This window comes from Saccoglossus kowalevskii, chromosome 16, assembly GCF_978046115.1.
Source record: "Saccoglossus kowalevskii chromosome 16, keSacKowa6.1, whole genome shotgun sequence".
Lineage (NCBI taxonomy): Eukaryota > Metazoa > Hemichordata > Enteropneusta > Harrimaniidae > Saccoglossus > Saccoglossus kowalevskii.
In genome coordinates this window covers 32,259,773-32,279,252 of record NC_140656.1, presented here as the reverse complement: position 1 = coordinate 32,279,252, position 19,480 = coordinate 32,259,773, and the positions used below count along the sequence as shown (strand labels likewise).

At 35.6% G+C, this 19,480-nt stretch overlaps 1 protein-coding gene across 1 annotated transcript in view; it reads left to right on the top strand.

Annotated features, from left to right (window-relative positions):
* LOC144346426 (uncharacterized) overlaps positions 1-19,480 on the top strand; it is a 106,423-nt gene that overhangs the window by 29,106 nt on the left and 57,837 nt on the right. The window contains 14 exon segments of the mRNA XM_085490995.1: positions 1,037-1,196; positions 1,990-2,150; positions 2,562-2,697; positions 3,284-3,493; positions 3,704-3,804; positions 4,027-4,177; positions 7,595-7,713; positions 8,601-8,757; positions 9,738-9,808; positions 10,539-10,696; positions 12,332-12,548; positions 12,957-13,211; positions 18,635-18,841; positions 19,074-19,400. Of these exon segments, the coding sequence (XP_085347121.1) occupies positions 1,037-1,196; positions 1,990-2,150; positions 2,562-2,697; positions 3,284-3,493; positions 3,704-3,804; positions 4,027-4,177; positions 7,595-7,713; positions 8,601-8,757; positions 9,738-9,808; positions 10,539-10,696; positions 12,332-12,548; positions 12,957-13,211; positions 18,635-18,841; positions 19,074-19,400 (2,430 nt within the window).

Below are 19,480 nucleotides of genomic sequence, written 5' to 3'. Positions count from 1 at the left end.
AAGCGTGCTGTGAACGGCACACATACACGCACGTTTGATAGCAGCTCGTGTAAAAAATTCGTGAATAATAGAGAAACCGTCATATTGATATGCTAAATTTAAAACTAGCAATGCTATATTGTTGAGCATGACTGCTTGTCGCATTATTTTTGTAACAGTTTCGGAAAATGTTAAAGAGGTCTAAACAACCTCTGCCCGCTTGTTTAGACGCAGTTTTGATATATATTTGCTATTAATAAAATGTCTGATTTAAAGTGAATAGAAAGTAACATTCCAAATGTGGTGTGGTGGTTTATGCTGTAAAATTTTCAAAATGCCATGATTTATGGGACAGTATGTGTGCAATTCAGCATTTAGTTAGTTAGTTGTATATCTGCATATTATTTCAGATGCCCCTACTAGTAATTAGGGTAGAGTAATATATTTGATATCAGATAGCGTTTTGAAATGAACAATGAAAGTGACGCAGTGTATATAGCTATACCAAAATTGATTTTTTCATGATTTTGAGTGACCATTGGAGTTAACACTGAATAAATATTGTTCCATTGCAACCAGAGTTTTCTTGTGTTTATGTATTATATTATTTGGTAATCTTTTGTCAGAACATCAGTAGTAGTATTATTAGCTATATGTTCCTGTGTATTCCTAATTAGGTTACATTAATATGTCTTAACACTGGACATTCTTCTTTACAGTCTACGCCACCAGTTACGATTCAAACTAGTAACGACTCAAACTATATGATGCCTGATATATACAAAGTTAGAACTCGTTATCAGTGACTGTTTCAAAACAGTGACTGAGGCTTATCGTTTGGAGAAAATCAAGGCAATTACCGTGGCCACGTTTTTAGGGTGTTTTTGCAAACCAAATCAAAAGTAACAACTGACGGCCATTTGTTGTCTATGATTCACTCAACGGTGACCACATGTCAGTTAGGGCATCAGCTTTAAAGTTACCTCATTAATACACTTATTTTCACTTATATTTGACTAGCAATCGTGGACAATATGTTAAATATGTGTTTTTACAGGGTGAGACTATTGCTGAAGGATCTGTGACTGGAGGACCAAAGGAGACTGATACATCACCTACTAGAATAACTGAACCTGATACTTCTGATATGGACGGCATTGCATCTGATAAACGAAGAAAGCGTGGTATCATCAGTGACTTATTTGATACGGCTAAAGGTGGGTAAGATTTGTCTCAGATTTGAACATACTTCTCTCCGCCCCCTCACAAGTTTCCTCTGCTGTAGCATTTGTTAAAAATCGGTTTGCCTGTAAGTGATGCTGATCATTACATAACATGTATATGTATTTTTTATCATATAAATTATTAAAACAATTGATTATCATGTAACTCCTTTTGTACAGATTTTCGGAAATAGTGAGGGGTATGTTTTACTCATGCAAGAACAAGCTCATTCTGAAAAAAGTTCTCTCCTACTAAATGGACATTCTTTGAAACTAGTAAAGGCTGAACGAAAACTGTCCGTTATCGAGAGTTAGTATTAGTGTACCTGCACCAGACATGTAATGTCATGCTGTTGTATTATCTTCGGGAATAACCCATGAGTAATTCTAGAACTCATCGCCCATGATGATGAAAGCTTTAACTTTTTTTATTTGTAAAGGAATGTTTTATGAAGTGGCAGGAAAAGGTTACATATATAATGTTTAGGTTGATATGTAAATGGAAATCAATTATTTCAAAGAAAGGAAATTTAAAGGCTAAATGTAAAACGAGTGCCTATTATTTTGTGTATGTGTGTTCAATATGTTGGAGTGCTTTAATAGCTTATTGTGAAACAGACATCACTAATTTTTCAATTATTGGCTTCTGATTCACATCATCAAATATTAGTTCTTTCACTCAAACTGGGGCATCTATGAACATGTACAAACCAGTAAAATTAAATAAGCACAGTAGATATGTTGTTGACCCTGTTATTAAATCGGCCATTACAAACTTTTTTCCCAGATTTTGTTGACAACCTTGGATTTCCTGGAATCAATGAATTTGGTAAAATATTTAATTTTAATATGAGTAGTATAAAACTAAGTGATGTTTTTGAGTTCTTGGATAAAATTGGACTCAAAGACCTCAAAGGTCAGCTGGGAACATTACTGGATAAAGTAAAAGTAAGTTTTTTTTCTTGATGATTCCCATTTTGTTCTGCCTACTGTGTCCTATTCATCTATTAAATTTTCCTCTTCCATCATCCTCTGATCGCCTTGATCTAACCTCATATCACCTGATCTTTCACCACACACGTTCTCATCCTCCTCCGATCTAGCTGCATGTAACCTGCATTCTTTATTTTATTTCACTCCATACCATTACATCTTTCCTCCGATTTCCACGACACCACTTAATTATTCATAATTATTAACTATACATTCACATTCATTCCTTTTGCATCACATCCCGTTCATTCCTGATTCTGCTCCGCTTCATCTCTTAAATCATCTGCGCCCATCATTCTGTTTTATCCTCAACTAGTCTTTTACAATCTTTACACATTTTGATATTATGGTTTCTTGAAATCCCAGGAATCAGTAAATACAGAGGAATGCAGGCGACCAGAATCCATGAGTATTAAAGAGCTTCGTAATGCGCTAGAACTGAGAGGAATGCCCACTACTGGATCTAGAGATGAACTTATTAAAAGATACTTGAAATCTGATGGTAAGTAGGAATACAAAACAAAAAGCGGTTCATTAAAACTGTGGTTGTACAGTTGTTTAAGTTCTTTTTAACTGTATGTGTCAATCGGTTCTCTGGTGATTATGAGTTGTCAAAATTAATTAACCATATCTTCATCTACACTCGCAATTCCTCAAAAGCTAGACACACTTGCACTGTCCCTGAAAATGACAGCTTAAAATAGCGTGTAGTAAATGTGCTCCTACAATGACAACTTGAACATGCAAATCTCATGGTCAGAAAGCCTAATGCCCTCAGAAACAAATTTGTTCACGAGCAGTGAACAACACTTAATTACATATGTACATATGGATATGATATGGCACAACAAAATGACTGTACTGAATTAAAAACCAAACATGGTTGGCTATATATATGCATATTACGTTTAATTATCTTATCCAATATGGTCACAGGATTTAATAAATTTGATCAAAATTATTGTTATTTATATAAAAGTTTAGATCAGCAATTTATTTTTTCAAATGTCAAAGACACTATTTATGTCCTGTTTTATACGGTTTTCACTAATATTTGGCTAATCTTAACTTCAACTTCTCTCCTGCAGAATGTTTTGGAATCAGAAATGCACTTACCAAGAATATCTACTGTACATTTGATGAGAACTGTCTTGGTGTCAGCTGCTGTATGGATTTGAGTCTTGGCCATTTACACAGATCATTCAAAGCTTTTGTTCAATATGACCCATGCAATTTTGAACTCACTATTGGAGTAGATCGTTGGACAAAGTCTTTTGATCTTGTGGACTTTGATTTTGGTGAGTTAAGTTACTTCTTGGCCGAGGCTGAGGTTGATATCAAGAATAAATATCTATATTCAATCAACAATTTTATACACAATTGTATGCAAATAAATTATGTATATTCTACATGAATTGAATTGTAAGAAATTTAAGAAGCTTGAATGATGTTGTAATGTTTTAAAAGTGAGGTTCTCGATTATTTAATAAGAATTGATATGTTGACAGCGGATGAAGAAGAGAGTGAAGCTGTAGATGATATTGACATACTAGATGCTGTAAAAATAACAATTAAGTACAAAATTGAAACAAGCAGTGGAAATATAATAGTGAGTATTCTTCGTCATTAGACAGCATTTGTCATCACTGGAAGAATATATCAGAATACTAGTATGTGCCAGTCATGTACAAATCGTATCTGCACTCGTGGAAATGTTCGATTTTTTTTCATTTTGAGTAAACTACGTCACTAACATTGATTGGTAAAACCTTGCATGGTCATAACTAATTTAGTAGCTTTTGTATTTATCATCATTTTCCCCTCGTTTTAGGTCAGTTTGGAAACTGGTTTGTGTTCAACAGTGATTGACTATTGTCTCCCATTTGTCAAGATTCTGGACAACGCAACAATCGCTATTCCACTTTGTGATGAAGGAATGCAAGAATTCGTCGATTCTCTGAAACAGAGACAAGAAAGTACAAGTCAGTATATGTTTTTTTTAACATATTCAAATGTCATGGAAATGTTTCAGGGATAGGGGTTATAAATTCAAAGTTAAAAAAGCATATAACCCGAATGTGAGGGAATATATGTGGGAATGTATTTCATCCGCACCTGGCTTCTAGGACTACAATTGAACATTTTGGGGAATATCACAAACTAACTCTGATATAAACATGTTTTGTGGCTCTGTAAATTTATATTGGGTCGTTTTTCAATGATCACTTGTATTTTAGTGGTGATCAGGAAAAACGAATAAATATTGGCGTGGTACCTATGCCATATAGGTAAATCATGTTTGTCTGGAACACAGAAAGCTATGAGAGGGGAGGACGGTCACCATACTTTAATGTTCATTTATAATTATGTGGTGTTTTGTCTATATTATCCTATCAAATTGTAAATCATTTTCCAGTGTTTGCTAACAAATATAAACTTTCTCTCAACAAAAGTAGCTTAACATTGTACCTTGCATAATTGTAAATTATGTTTCATTTGATGCCAAGTTTTAACCTATCACACAATAAATCTGCATAATATTTATTTACCCTTCAATACCTTCAATAAATTGATATAGCATCGATTGAAAAATCTTTATATTAGAATAATCTAAACCTGATATAAGAAGGAAGATTAAAAGCGTCACAAATACAGGGAGCCAGAACAAGGTTCGATTATTTAGTCAACCAAAAATGCTGGCTAAATAATGGGCATTGATATTTGTGCCTCTGAAATGTATAGAACATCTGCAGTACTGTGCATTTTTTCAAGGCTGGGAAGCTTTTAGTTTTATTGAACCTAATAAAAGGCTAAATCCTTGGCAATCAAGCTTTCCAGAAATGTCACTCAATGTTACTGCTACAGTTAGATGTTTCTTTTGACAAACTGTGATATACTGCTCCTTTGTCCGAGTCATTTAGTAAATTGGGGTTGGTCAAACCGACAGTAGATTAATAAATCCTGCTTCTAATGTGACGCGAAGTGCTCAAAATACTATAATTACAGATCAGAGACTGTCAAGTGAAGATCTGTGCCAGCCAAAGACGACTCAGAAGATTAACACTGATTCGATCGGACTGTTTTTTTTTTCATTATTTTGGCATCACTACATGACCCAACGAGTTTTGTGAGTGATACCATGGTATATAAGTGCTTCACAATAAAATGTGCAGGCTAAGCAAGATTTTTTTCTTGGTGCCACAGTAAGACGGAGTAGATATATTATTAAGACAATCTGGAATAATCAGATTTTTAATTGTATTCTCTGTGGACCTACTCACATGGGAACCATTGATTAAGGAATATAAGCACACATAAAATGTTTCAGGGTGGTAAATTGATCTTGTCATCATCTAACCGGCCAAGCTCAGGTTTCACTGAAAGGGATCTCACTGTTGGCAATATATATTCCATATAGATGGAAATCCCAATAGACTGCGCCAATTTTTCTAAGAAAGAGTGTATAGTTTCTGGCACCACTAGAGTGTTGCACCGCGTGGCAATATACCCGTATACGCTTCTAGGAATGTATTTCGGCTTATCATTTTTTCGGGTATGGTTATATCACGGGGAAAATCTTCTTTCTCTCGGGGTCTCCACACTGTCAGAGGGGAAACTCGTCTCGTCTCTCTATCTCGTCCCCTTGAGGTACGGGATCGGGAAAGTCACTTTAACTTTACAGTCAAATAAGACACACACAACGAAATACGTTTCAGCTCTCGTCTTAGTCGATCAATCGAGCACTCTATAAGACACAGCGCCCTGGGGAAAAAATCCCCAAGACTCTCACAAGGCTGAACCAAGACTCGCCCAAGACTGGACTGCCTCAAGGCTCGCCCCTGGACTGGACTCGACTCTCCAGGACTGCTCTCTCTCTCTACTGCGTCTATCGTGCTCTGTTCGTCAAGACCAACTCAAACTCTCTTTATTCATTTTCAAAACTCTAACCAATTACAAAGCAGTAAAAAGACTCTAAGGCGTAACCTTCAATCATAAAGCCAATCACACTAAGTACTGAATACGTCATATCTTTTGATTAATCGTTCACTACATTAATAACTATGGATATAATCTGTCAAAATCGCGACGGATATCTGGTAATTAGTTCCAAATCACTGAGCCAAGTTCCGTCCAAAATTTCAAATAGGCCTACACGATGACAGACATAACACAGCAATTCGCTAATAATCAGTTAATTAAGTCGGTTAACAGATACGCGAAAACAAATTCATGACAGTTACCTCATAAATATGAAATATTATAAATTTGATATATTATACCAAAAAGATAATTACACAGTACCCTAATAGGACAGCTATTGCCGGACAGACAGCTTCTTTCCAGCTGGGGAAGCGTGATACGGTAATTAGCTAGATGCTTTAGCTATCCAGATAAGTCATTTACTGATCAGAAAAAATAGAAAACCTGTCGACTTGTGACTGGCGGGATACAATAATTATACTTATATATTATACGAATAATAATATCGAAAGCCTCGTTAAATTCAAGAAATATTCCGAGAATACAATTTTCATTATTATTGTCGCTCAATACCTCATATACAAGATTGATTAGTGCGAGTTTTGTGCTATTTTTCTACAAAGATTGTGCTAAAGACTGGTAATATTGAAATTGGTTTGTAGTTACTCTTGATATTGGTGTGTATGGGAAGAATGTTTTTATAAAAATGGGAAATCCTGGCAATCTTGTCAAACATATTAATCAGTCTGTGCAAGAGGGACACAGCACAGGAAAAACTAGCATTGTTTTTTAATCCAGATCTCCATAGTGAGAACCTGTTTTTTGTATCTCACATTCAGAGATTTCCTCTCACTTTGCATGCACATATCCAGTTTTGTGGACTTAGTTTAACCAAGTTTTTCAAGTTTCAAGTTCAAGTAAGGATTTCACATGAATAAATTATGTATAAGAAGCAGTGTTTTGGCTAGTTTTTAGTTAGGACAGTTTTCAATGGGGCTTTGCAATCAGCATGTTTGTTGGTTCAGAGCTCCAGACAGAATACCCACCTCCTAGATGTGATTTTGTACTCGACGTGTTCGATTGTTTGACTGTTTAACGTAGTGAAATATATCGAATGCACTAAATGAGTGTGACGATTTTAAAAACTAATGAGATAGAAAGCCCTTTCCAAGCTCCCCTGTATTGGTGGAGCATTTAACCTTCCATCTCATTATTTGTTTCGTATATTAAAAATGAAGTTTATTTCGAATTTGGGGGTCAAAATATCCTGTATTCCCCAAATAAAATGACAGATTAACACTTTCATTATCAGTACATGAATCGTACATATATTCTAGAAATATACATAAAAGTGTGCCACTAAACTTTACAAACATCATTAGTGAAGTTTCTCAACGTGTTTTCTTTGTTCTATGTAGGCATGGATCTATCAGGACTCACTTTAGGTGAAATGGAAGATTTATTAGATAATTTTCTCATCGATGAAGAGGATGTGACAAAATTAATCAACGATTTGAGACAATTATATCAAAAGATGGCAAGTCATATTCAGTAATATTTAAGCACTTTGCTTCAGATACATTAAGCAATTAGTATTGTCTTATTTGTTGTTGTGGATGAATTTACAGTCCAACCCAACCTTATTTGAACATAAATAAGTTGTACCATGGGCGAGTGTGTCACAAACTATATGTACAGTTGCGACTTTCATTTGAAACGTTGGGAGGGACCATATTTACGTAGTCTATTCTGTGTAGTAATGATAAAAATGAATGAAAATTGTGGAATCATTATGTCTATTATTGAAATAGAATCTCACACGAGTTGGTGATTTTAAAAGATGACTCAAATTAGTGGGTGTATTATTCCCCATCACTTACACCTTCTCATCTGCTGAATATACGAATACCAAACATATATAATCAGATCACAAACAAACATTCGCATAACAACATACATCAGTGACAATAACATGGCGAACCGCCTCGTACTACAGAAGGACGTGATAACCACTGAAACTAAAAACGTCAGCTTGAAATAGTCTGTAAGGAACATTTAGTTGCCACTGTACATATTGTGTGTTGCTATGTTTTTTTTCTTTACCTATATACTACTTTGTGTACAGTTAGGTACGAAATATATTGTTATCTCAGTTACAACTGTAGACCTATATTCAGCGGACTCCAGTAATTTGAGTGGTCTTTCATCAACTCCAAACACGCCACACTTGTTTTCTCTCTTCCATAACTTGAGGTGATGTAAGAATCCCACACACCAAGCGCCTGAGGCTAGATTTCTCACACGAATGCTCTCATACCCTTTGGGGTTTGGGATTTTATTATTCTCCCACTTCCAGGGTCACACTCCTGGAAGTATAGCCTTTCCCTTTGTACAAATTATTAGTTTGAGTTAATTTTATTTCAGCTTATTGAAGGCATTAATACCAAGTTATCTGACATTTTTAACAATGAATTCACCAGTTTTGACAAAAGACTAAAAGGGGGTACATTCTTTCAACATGGGAAGACATTTTTCGATTACTCCGTGTTTTTTTTCCTTGGACCAATCCCTATGTATTTTGGTAAGTTATTTTTCCAACTAACTAATTTTCCCAACACTATTCTTGAGCTAAGATGATGTTTTAAGGAAGTGTTCGTGTGTATAGATTTATGCCTGTTACATAGAAAACGTTGTACATGCCATTTATGATCGGGGACTATTAATTTCGGTCATGTCCGTGCGGAGTCATGTCATTGACCGATCTCATTCAAACATGACTTCCAGATGTATTTCCTTATTTGAAGATCTGAACAACAATGACCGAAGGGTGGCCATTTTGGACAAAATATTCAGAGAACTCAACGTTTCTTGAATTGTTTTACGGAGATGAGGAGATGAGTAGGACAATTTGTATCAAAGTTTGTGCACGTCATTTTTTTTATTCGAACAATTATCCCCGATTTGCGGCCATTTTGGTTTTTACATGTTTTTACATGTTCTCATTCGTTCCTCAGATGCAATTTTACAAATTTGTTTAATCTTACTATACAGATAGTATAGCTAAATATATATCAGCAACAATAATTATTTCAAGTCAATATTGGTGTTACGTTTGAATGGCCAACGCCCAACAATTTATTATTGCTTGATTTTTAAGTTTCACGTTTAGATACAATTGTGTTGTCGTAGTGTTTTATATATATGATGCCATTTACACTACACGTTTATGAATATCAATAAACAATATTGTTTTCGGTTTATGTGTGTTCTGTCGAAATTATGGATGTAGTCAAAGTACGTTGCAATTAACTGTGATGACAAATCATGTGTTATTTCTGTGTAAAAACACTGTACGGTCTTATCATGGTCTCAAGATCACGCTACTTTGTATTACCACCTAACGCCATTATTTACATACTTGTTTGGATGCTAATTGTGCTTTCCTTGGCTTAACAAATTACTATAAAGCTTTGATGCAGATCAATATAAAAATTAAAGTGAACAGGTGTGTTTGAAATACAGAGCATCACGTATAAAATATGTACTTTTCTTTCTATCAAGGCATGGGTGCTGGTGGTACGTATGGAATGAGTTATACTACTGATGTGAGTCTCATGCAAATGAAGGCTGACGTAAGTTTGTTTGTATGGTATATAAAATGTAATTATTTTAACTACAATGAATACATATAGTATTGTGTATTATTACAAAATACCCCCTCAGATTTAGACATTCTGAAGAGATTTCGATTGTGCGCGAATAAAAGCAACAGGAATTACTCACGTGAACAGCCAGGAACTGATTTAATTTACTGTACTAGACTGCGAAATTATGTAACAGCAGCAAAATGAGTAACTACTATTCCAATGCAGGTGAAAGTTACACGTGACGAAAAAAAATGTGTTTAAACTAACTAATTGAGAAAATAAACTTTTGTCATGAATTAATAAATTGAGCTGTTTCAATAAAGGATTTCAATAAAGAGGTTCTGCAGAAATGTACGTCGTACTCAATTTAGCTAACTTGATCTATGGCTCGTAAAATGAGACGTAATTGTAAGAATAAACAGATCCGACCAACTTTGGGCGACTCAGAAGTTGGAAACTTGGACTTGAAGACTACATTGAAGTTGATTTCGAGGAGGGATGCCGAGAATAGACGATGTACTTCTTTTGGCAAGAGAGTGACAAATAATGCAAACTGTTCCTGACACATTTGTTTCTGTAGCGCATCTGAAAATATTTCCTATTTGGAATTTTCATTTCTTGCATCAGTCCGTCATCCTTATTTTGAATTATAGTAGAATGTGGATGTACCATGCTGTAACTTATTGATATGAACTTACATTGTATTATTAAATAGCTGGCTGTGATACCACAGATTGGAGCACAAGTATATGGATATCTTGGTGTATGGCTGTTTGTATTTTTTGGTGAACTCCGACTGACTGGTTACTTGCTGACTGTCAACTTTCCTACAAAGGCCGAAATACAGTATGACGACTTCCCGTTAGAAGTTGGGTGAGTAATTTGTGAATTGTCTAGTCTTCGAAAACCACAATCACCAACTTTGCATCTTGAATTCTATACATGGCATGGTTCATGTCAGCTCACCAATTGCTGAGCGTCAGCGCTAATAGAGTGAGTGTTTATACAGTGAGAGTTGGTGTTTATGCAGTGTAGCATTAGTTTCAATTTGATTAATATGCTTACTTATTCTAGAGCTATAAAATAATACAATACAATACAATGTATTGGCAAGACTGTCTGGAGGTAAATATTTAATGTCCAAATGATGGCAAAACACTGCGGGAGTGGGCGAAGAACTCATACTCATATATTATGAAAACTAAGTTCGTCTTCGCATTGTTATCAATATAACGGTTCGTTTAATATAGTGTGTAACTTTTTTATTTAGGCATTTTGTAAAAATAGGCCAATGGCCTGTTGCTCAACGGCTATTGTACAAAAGAATAGTGCTGTATATGCCACAACTTTTCGTTTAAATTTGTACTTTTAAATGAACTATCGCCAAACAACCACACAAAGTTGTCAATGGAATAATAAACACATGTATGCCTAACACCAACGCATTGGAAATAGTGGTTAGTTGAATTTCCATTTTTAACCAAAAATGACAAATATTTGCCAAAATTAGAGAATTAAAGATATGGCCGTGGGACGAACAAATCCAGTAGATATCAACACAAGGTACATACGCACCAAGTATCAAAATATTCAGGCTACCGGTTTTGAAGAAGAAGTCGAAAATAAAAATTTTGACTAAAAATGACCATTTTAAAATCGTCTGAACTGAAATCAGGTCGGGTCGTAACAGCCGTTTTTTTTCATTATTTTCGCCTTAAGTTTCTACCTTTCTACTGTCCATGGGTCCCGAAACTATTTCATCAATTATTTTTAGGGCGATGGTTCGAAATTGGTCGATTTTACGACGAAAACCGCGTGAAATGGGAAAACTATGACGCCTCGTGGCGTCACGATAACTTATTCAAGATGGCGGCAAACACGGGGATTTCGATGTAGTTTTCCGGACGGACGACAGACGCAGGACAGAAACCCATCCCATAGGCTCAGCGGACCTATGGTCCGTTGAGCCAATAAAACGGGAGTGAAAACCAGTCAACGCACTTTTTAATAGAACTGTCTACGCAAAATGCCATCGACGCATTTTGTAATACATATCATCTTTTAACTATTTGTATATAATTATTATATTAGAGCCAGGACAAAACTTATGTTTGTATTGAGATGGATTTGCTATAATATTGATAACGTTATTAGATATTATTTTACACCTTCACCACTGAATATATCGGAAAATTGAAACTACTCATGACATTTGAATTGAAAAACGTGACTGGAGAATCTCCATTGACATTTTCTCAACTTAACGTTTTACAAAACGACATAATTTTGTTTGCGCGATTGTTATAGCCACTTGAACTCTATTCGTCAGATACGTATTTAACCGGGGAATATTTATTTCTTCAATACATTTACTATCTACTTTCAAGCGAGCATAGTATAAATGTATACAAATGCATCACATGGATTTTGCACCATCAAGTTTTTTCCATTAATTCCTTTTATTTAAAAGAAGTATTTCATCCACAAATGTCTGGCTTTCTGTTACAGTGCTCGGATGGACATGAACTTGGTTCCGTTACGACTTGAACTCAGAGCTATTCTTATCGTGGAAATCAAAATTCGTTGGCTGGGTATCCACAAACGTAAAACGATTTACAATAAAATATTGTGGGAATACACGGCACCAATGATTTCCGGCAATATACTGGATATAGGCGACACAGAACCAGACACTACACCGCCAGTATTCAAATCAATCATACAAGTAAGGATACTCACTTTAATAGCATGGTCAATATAATTTACTTCAAATCATTTAGTTTGGTATTATTTCACAAACTAACGAAGCTTATTATTTTAAAAGCACAACATATTTTTCTTCCGTTAACAACATTACAAAGTAAATAAAAAACGTTTTCTAGAGAAACAATGACTTTGTGATTTTCCTGTAGTGATAAGCTCTAATTTGTTTTTTTGTTGTTGCCAGAATTAAAAAGTGTTGCGAAACTCTTGTTCCCAAAAAGTGTTAGCGACAATCATCAAAGAATCCTACAACAATACTTTAATAGTTTTCCCTGCCAATAATATGATATCATAGTGTGATGACGACATAGTTTCAATCAATGTGTCGCATTTCTGTAATTAATTTAACAAATATCTTTATTCTGTCTAGACTCCTGGTTTAGACAAGCTTGTTGCTTTTGCTACCGGAAGTGGCCGACGAAAGCGTGATGTCTCAGACAACCACAGTTGTTTCGTACGTCAAGTCGAAGGTCGAGATTACACTGACCCTGCATTTGAACTTGAACTTGCAGTAGAGGATGACAGAAGTGAAGTTGATATGACATTCTGTATTGGAACGTATCAGGGTGGATGTGATATTCGCAACAATGAACCAATGGGAGGATTTTCTATTGTTTTTGAACAGGTAATAAATTATATATAAACTACACTACAAAACGACAAAAGTTTTGATTAACGGCTTTTGGATTTAGTCCAAGCAAATCACTGCCACAACAGAATACAGATAAATAAACATGTGTGTCTTTTTTCTGTCTGGTTATAACATGTTTTTAATGGTCGTGCAGCCGTGTTCACGTGAACAAACATTGTATTTTACAAGCATTGGAGGTATGTATGGGGGTCTAAAAACTAACTCTGCGACGCGATTGTGCGACTCGCCGAATGTCGATTATCGCACTCTGCGACAGGATCGCAGTGTCACTCTGCGAAGAGCACGATTCCCATTGGTTGATTGGTTGAACAGTGTCAGTGGCGGATCCAGCAACATGTATGGGGGGGGGGGGGTCCAAGCTACGCTTAAGATGTACGGAAGAGAAGCTATGCGTAATCCAGATAATACGAATCGTCATGCGTTTTGGGGGGGGGGGGCATGGCCCCTCTGCCCCCCTCTGAGTCCGCCACTGAACAGTGCGAATCTCAATGGTCGATCGATGCATGGAGGTAGAAAGAGATATAAGGGTACACAGCATGCCTTATAGAAATGTTCAGTATTAAATGGTTATTTCGCCGACTGCTCGCGAGCTACTGCAAACAAGTATTTACCGACGACATGCCGCACGGTTCGGTAATCAGCAAGTATTTAACCCCGGGGGTATTTAACATTGATTTATTAACATATATAACATCCCCCGGGTGGGGATGAAAGGGGTTACAAAACACATGCACGTTGGTGTTGGCTGCCTTATTACGGTGTAACATCAGGGAGCTGGTAACAGTAACGCCATCTTGAAGTTGTAAGACTTCGTCCGCAACTATGCTCATTAGCATTGGCGGCAGCTTTAAAGCGAGTAGAGTGCGAAGTACGTTTCACACGATATTACGTTCTTTTTTTGTCATTAGCAAGTATAATTTTATACTAGTATGACTATATTTATCACTTTGAATTCCCAAATAAAGCGTGTAGCGGGTCAAACTGTTTCTAAGCAATCAATATCGTTTTATTAAGAATATTAAGAGAGAAAAAACGTAACGTAAAGCTGTGTGAATGGTTTGAAACAACTGCTGAAGATAGAAAACTAAAACGGCAGTGTCAACGGAAAATTAGGGTGCACGCTCCCTGCATAAACGGGAACGATAGCTTTGTTTATTTGGCCGATGTCGACGAGCAACAGATTTCCTGTACTCATTTCCTCGCCTGATCACCGGCCCTCAACGGTCTCGCGTATCTGTGTCGTCATCGGTTAAGTAGTCGAAACTCTTTCGCGTTGATGCGAATATTTCAGCCCAATCGTCCCTTTCGAACCACTCGCGAGGTTGGTCATAATATGACCTAGACGTGCTTGCAATCTGTTGCGATTCCGATGAAAAATTCTTGAAAAATAAATATAAATTGCATAAACGAGGGGTGAACGCGAAAGTAATTTTTCATCGGAATCACAACAGGCTGCAAGCACGTCTAGGCAAGTCTAAATTAGTAAATATGACCCCGAGTTGCAGATTTTTCTTTGTCTCGTCTGTCATTGGCGTCTTTGCTTTCTTTCTTGTCATCGTCATTGCGTTAGTAAGATTCTGTTGTTAAAACAGAATATTGACTTAGAAACAAAACGATTTCTCAGACGAAGTCTTGACTGATAATAATGCTGACAAATAATGGACGTTAGATTAATATGCATTGTTTGCGACAGGAAGCTTGTCACCCGTTCTATCAGAATCGTCAACAACAGAGTAATAATAATAATAATCAAATTTTATTGCATCCTTAGAAATTACAATATTTCTTTTGGTAAAAAGCAATAAATATATCCATACACAACACAATTACAATTCAATATAAATAGATACGTTAAAGTTTTCTGTACTCCATGGCTTTAAGTAGATAGGTCCCCATACATTTAATTGCCTTGGAGTCCTTGTTGCTCATCAAAAATATAAAGTTACTCAATTTATCTCCTGCATTAGTTAATGTAATTTCTGTGAGCAATTCATGTCTAATATATTTGTACCGATCACATTCTAAACGGAAGTGAACTTCATCTTCTATTTTATTTTGGGAACACAAATTACAAATTCTTTTTTCAATGGGAGTTTTTGGCTGTGTGTGCCTTCCTTTTTCAATAGCCAAACAATGGTTACTTGTTCGGAAGCGTGTTATGCAGACTTGATGTTTTTTCGGAAGACAATTTAAGTATGACTCAAAATTATAAGTGTTTTTGAATTTTGCATATGTTCTTAGTTTTGTGTTTTCTTGATTGACATTCTGTTTCCAAAATGTAATATAGTTTTCTTTTAAAGTCTTATCAATGTTCTTTATATTCAAATCTGTTTTACTAGTTTGAATTCTTGAGTCAATAACTAAATTCTGAACCGATGAACACCATGGTAAATTGAATTTCATTTGTTCATAATATGCTTGTTTTGTAAGACATTTATCTGGAAGCCCTTGTATACGTAACCAATACTTGATAAGGTTTTTCTTGGTGTCTATTAGTAATGGGAAACAGCCCAACTCTGCCCTACAAGCTAAATTTGCACCAAATTTATTTAGGCCTAGAATATTTCTACAGAATTTCAAATGTAGTTTTTCACTTGTAGTTTTGTCCCATTTGTTTTCATCCAAAACTTCAATTCCCCAAATTTCTGAACCATAAATGAGTACTGGAAGAATACATGTTCTGAACAGATAGATACATGTTTTACAGTTGCATTCAGGTGGAATGTGTCTTAACATTGCATATAAGGCTCTGTTGGCTTTATCTGCCATGTTTTGTCTGGCTTCAGTAAATTTCCCATTGGACTGCATTGTAACACCTAAGTAATTATAGGAGTTAACACAGTTGATATGATTTCCAAGATATAGGAATTTATCATGTGTTTTTAAACCTCTTTTTCTGAAAATAACAATTTTTGTTTTTGTTAAATTGACACTAAGTTTCCAATTAGAACAATAGTCTGATAAAATATCTAATGCTTTTTGAAGACCATTGTTTGTTGTGGAAAGTAAAACTAGGTCATCTGCGTAGAAGAGTGAGCTAATTTTAGTGTCATTTAGTGAAACATGGTCTATTGAACTATCCTGTAATACATCATTTAAGTCATTAATATAGATGTTAAAAAGCATAGGGCTGATTACAAAGCCTTGTTTTACTCCCTTAGTTGTCTCAAAAACAGAAGAAGTCTTGTTTCCAAATCGTATGCAGGCCTTTGTATTTAAGTACATATATTTAATAATATTATAAATTTTCCCGTCTATACCACTGTTCAGAAGTTTGTAAAATAAACCATTTCTCCAAACAGTATCGAAAGCTTTCTGGAAGTCTATGAAACAAGTGTATAGTCTTCCATTTTGCTTTAGATACTTATGTACAATTCTTTTTAGAGTGAAAATATGATCAGTGGTGCGGAAACCTTTTCGAAAGCCAGCTTGGTTGGAATGTAAAATATTATTTTTGTCCATAAACTGTTGAATTCTATTATTCATAATAACACAAAATGTCTTACCCACACAACTGGAAACAGATATTCCCCTATAATTACCAGGCTCTGCTCTATCTCCCTTCTTAAAAATATGTGATATGATACTGATGTTCCAGATATCTGGGTAAATACCTGAATCCAAGATGAGATTGTAAAGTTTTTGTAGTGGTTTAATCAGGAAGTCTGAACTTTGTTTCAATAATTCTGGACAGTATCCATCATACCCTGCTGCCTTTTTTGACTTAAGTTTTTTAATAGCTAATTTAATTTCTTCATCTGTAATTGTGCTATTCAATTTAGTTGCTAAAGTATTACCGGTAGTATACATATACATGTACATGTTAGAAACATTATGCAACTATTAACGAAACGGTAGTGTTAGCGTTTGAGCACTGGTCTTTCCGAAATTTCGAAAAGCTGGGATGATGAATCAAGGTACAAAGTAACCGTTTTATCAATTATTGAAAAATCAAGAAAAAAAAAAGAAAATTTCCCTTCCCGCTACATTAAGATCAATATGGACCACCGAAATTTGGCGTTCATTTAAAAAAACAAACACAATTTTCAGTAATACTGACTTCGAAAATTATGATACAAAACTAATTACATTCATACCACAAACCAACGCCGTTTTTGTTTACTTTTCACAACTGTTACAAAGTATTTCATTTCTGGTGGTTAAAATACCAGCTAATCGATCGTAGACCACAAGTTTTGAGTCCGTTTATGATCTAAACGAAGGCAGACGATTGCAAACAACTGCTGTCATGGCAAAACGTTGCACATCGTGAATGATTTTTTTTCACTGCATGCAAATTATTTTCCTTGATGCACTCAACAAAGTCAAAGCAGACGTACACAATTCGTTGCAGAACGCGTGAAAAGTACTTCAATCTCCACTAGCTTTGAAGCTGCCGCCTATGCTAATGAGGATAGTCGTCGGGACGAAGCCTTATACAACTCCAAGATGGCGATAATGTTACACCGTAAATAGGCAGTCAAAACCAACGTGCACGTTACACAATTTAATATTTCTAGCCAGCGGTGTGATGTGTCTAATCACCGTAAACCATGTGTTATTTGTTTGGTCCCACAATTTATCTTCCATGTGCTTGCCGATCACCGAACAGCATGTCGCCGGTACATAGTGTTTACACACTTTTTTTTTACCGTACCATTTTTACCATTTAAATTTAATTTTTTATAAGTCATACAGTGAACATCGACCATTGGGATTCGCGCTGTTCGACCAACCAACCAATAGGAATCGTGCTCTTCGCAGAGTGACACTGCGATCCTGTCGCAGAGTGCAATAATCGACATTCGGCGAGTCGCACAATCGCGTCGCAGTTAGTTTTGAGACCCCCATACATACATACATACATACATACATACATACATACATACATACATACATACATACATACATACATACATACATAAATGAGCATTGTGTACGTCGTTATGAGTCCCATATTAATCAGGACGCGGCGCGACCACCGCCCTCCTAAAATATTACGTGAATGGTAAATGTGAGGATATCAGTTCAAGCATTCTTACCCAAACTACTATTTTATTGGTTTATTTTGTTTATCTGTTTCTTTAAAAACAGGGCACATCAGTTTGCCACGTACCTCACTTTTACATAGCAATATACATGTATACAACAAAGAGCCATAACATATTATCAGCACATCACCAAGAGTGGATCAATAACATTTGCATTTGACGCCTTAATGGAGCTGAAACAACAGTGTTATCCTAACTCTTGGCTGCAAAAACTCAACAATATCAAAACAACATGCAACATTGACATCGATAACATTAATAAAGACCATTTATATCAGATATCTAAAGACTACTACTATATTGTATTGTATTGTATATGATTATGTGTATTATCACACTTTTTAGGTGTTGAGAGGTGGAGTACCATTATATTTCACAATCTCTGCAATGAATTCAGCTGGTGCTGTAACCAAAATTACCTGTGAATTACCAACATATGATGTAACGTTACCTGGTGGACGTGTGGTTCCCGATTTCCTGTCAACAAGTCATCCAAACATTTTGAGAGCGTCAGCTGTAGCAATGGATGATTCCATTATCACACAAAGGGAGGTACGTATAAATAGCGTGGGTTATAACAAATATTATAATTGAGTTATTGGATACATTGTATGTATTTTTACTTCAAATTGCTGATTTTCACCTTTAATATGTAACATACTAAATCACTTCCCCATGTAAATGGCATGTACTCGTAGTAGATGAAACAAAACCAACATGGAGTGATTATTTCGCTCCGGTATATATATCAGATATTCTTTTATATTTTTTTCAATTTTAACAGGAAGCACTTGGATGTGGTCTTGGGGTATACGGTTATCAACTGGTAGATTGGACTGGCTTTGATATAATCAAAAATACTTACGATGTCAACATCAGAATTGATGACCCACTTGGTACCAAGAGTTTGGAGTATTTTGTTCCACCGCGATTAGGACGATTGATGTCAACGTCTCACCACACTACCTCTTACCTGTATGCAACAAACTGTGCTAAAGACTGTCTAGCCCTCCCTCCCTCCAAGTGTCTTAGTTTTAATTATGACTACGGTGAAAGCGGATTGTGTGAGCTTTTGGAAGAAGTTGAAGGTCATGATGTAGAACTACATGAAGTGAGTATCTCTGTGTTGAACATCATCATATTATGTGTACTACATGAATTTAGTATATCGGTCTTGAACATCATCATTTT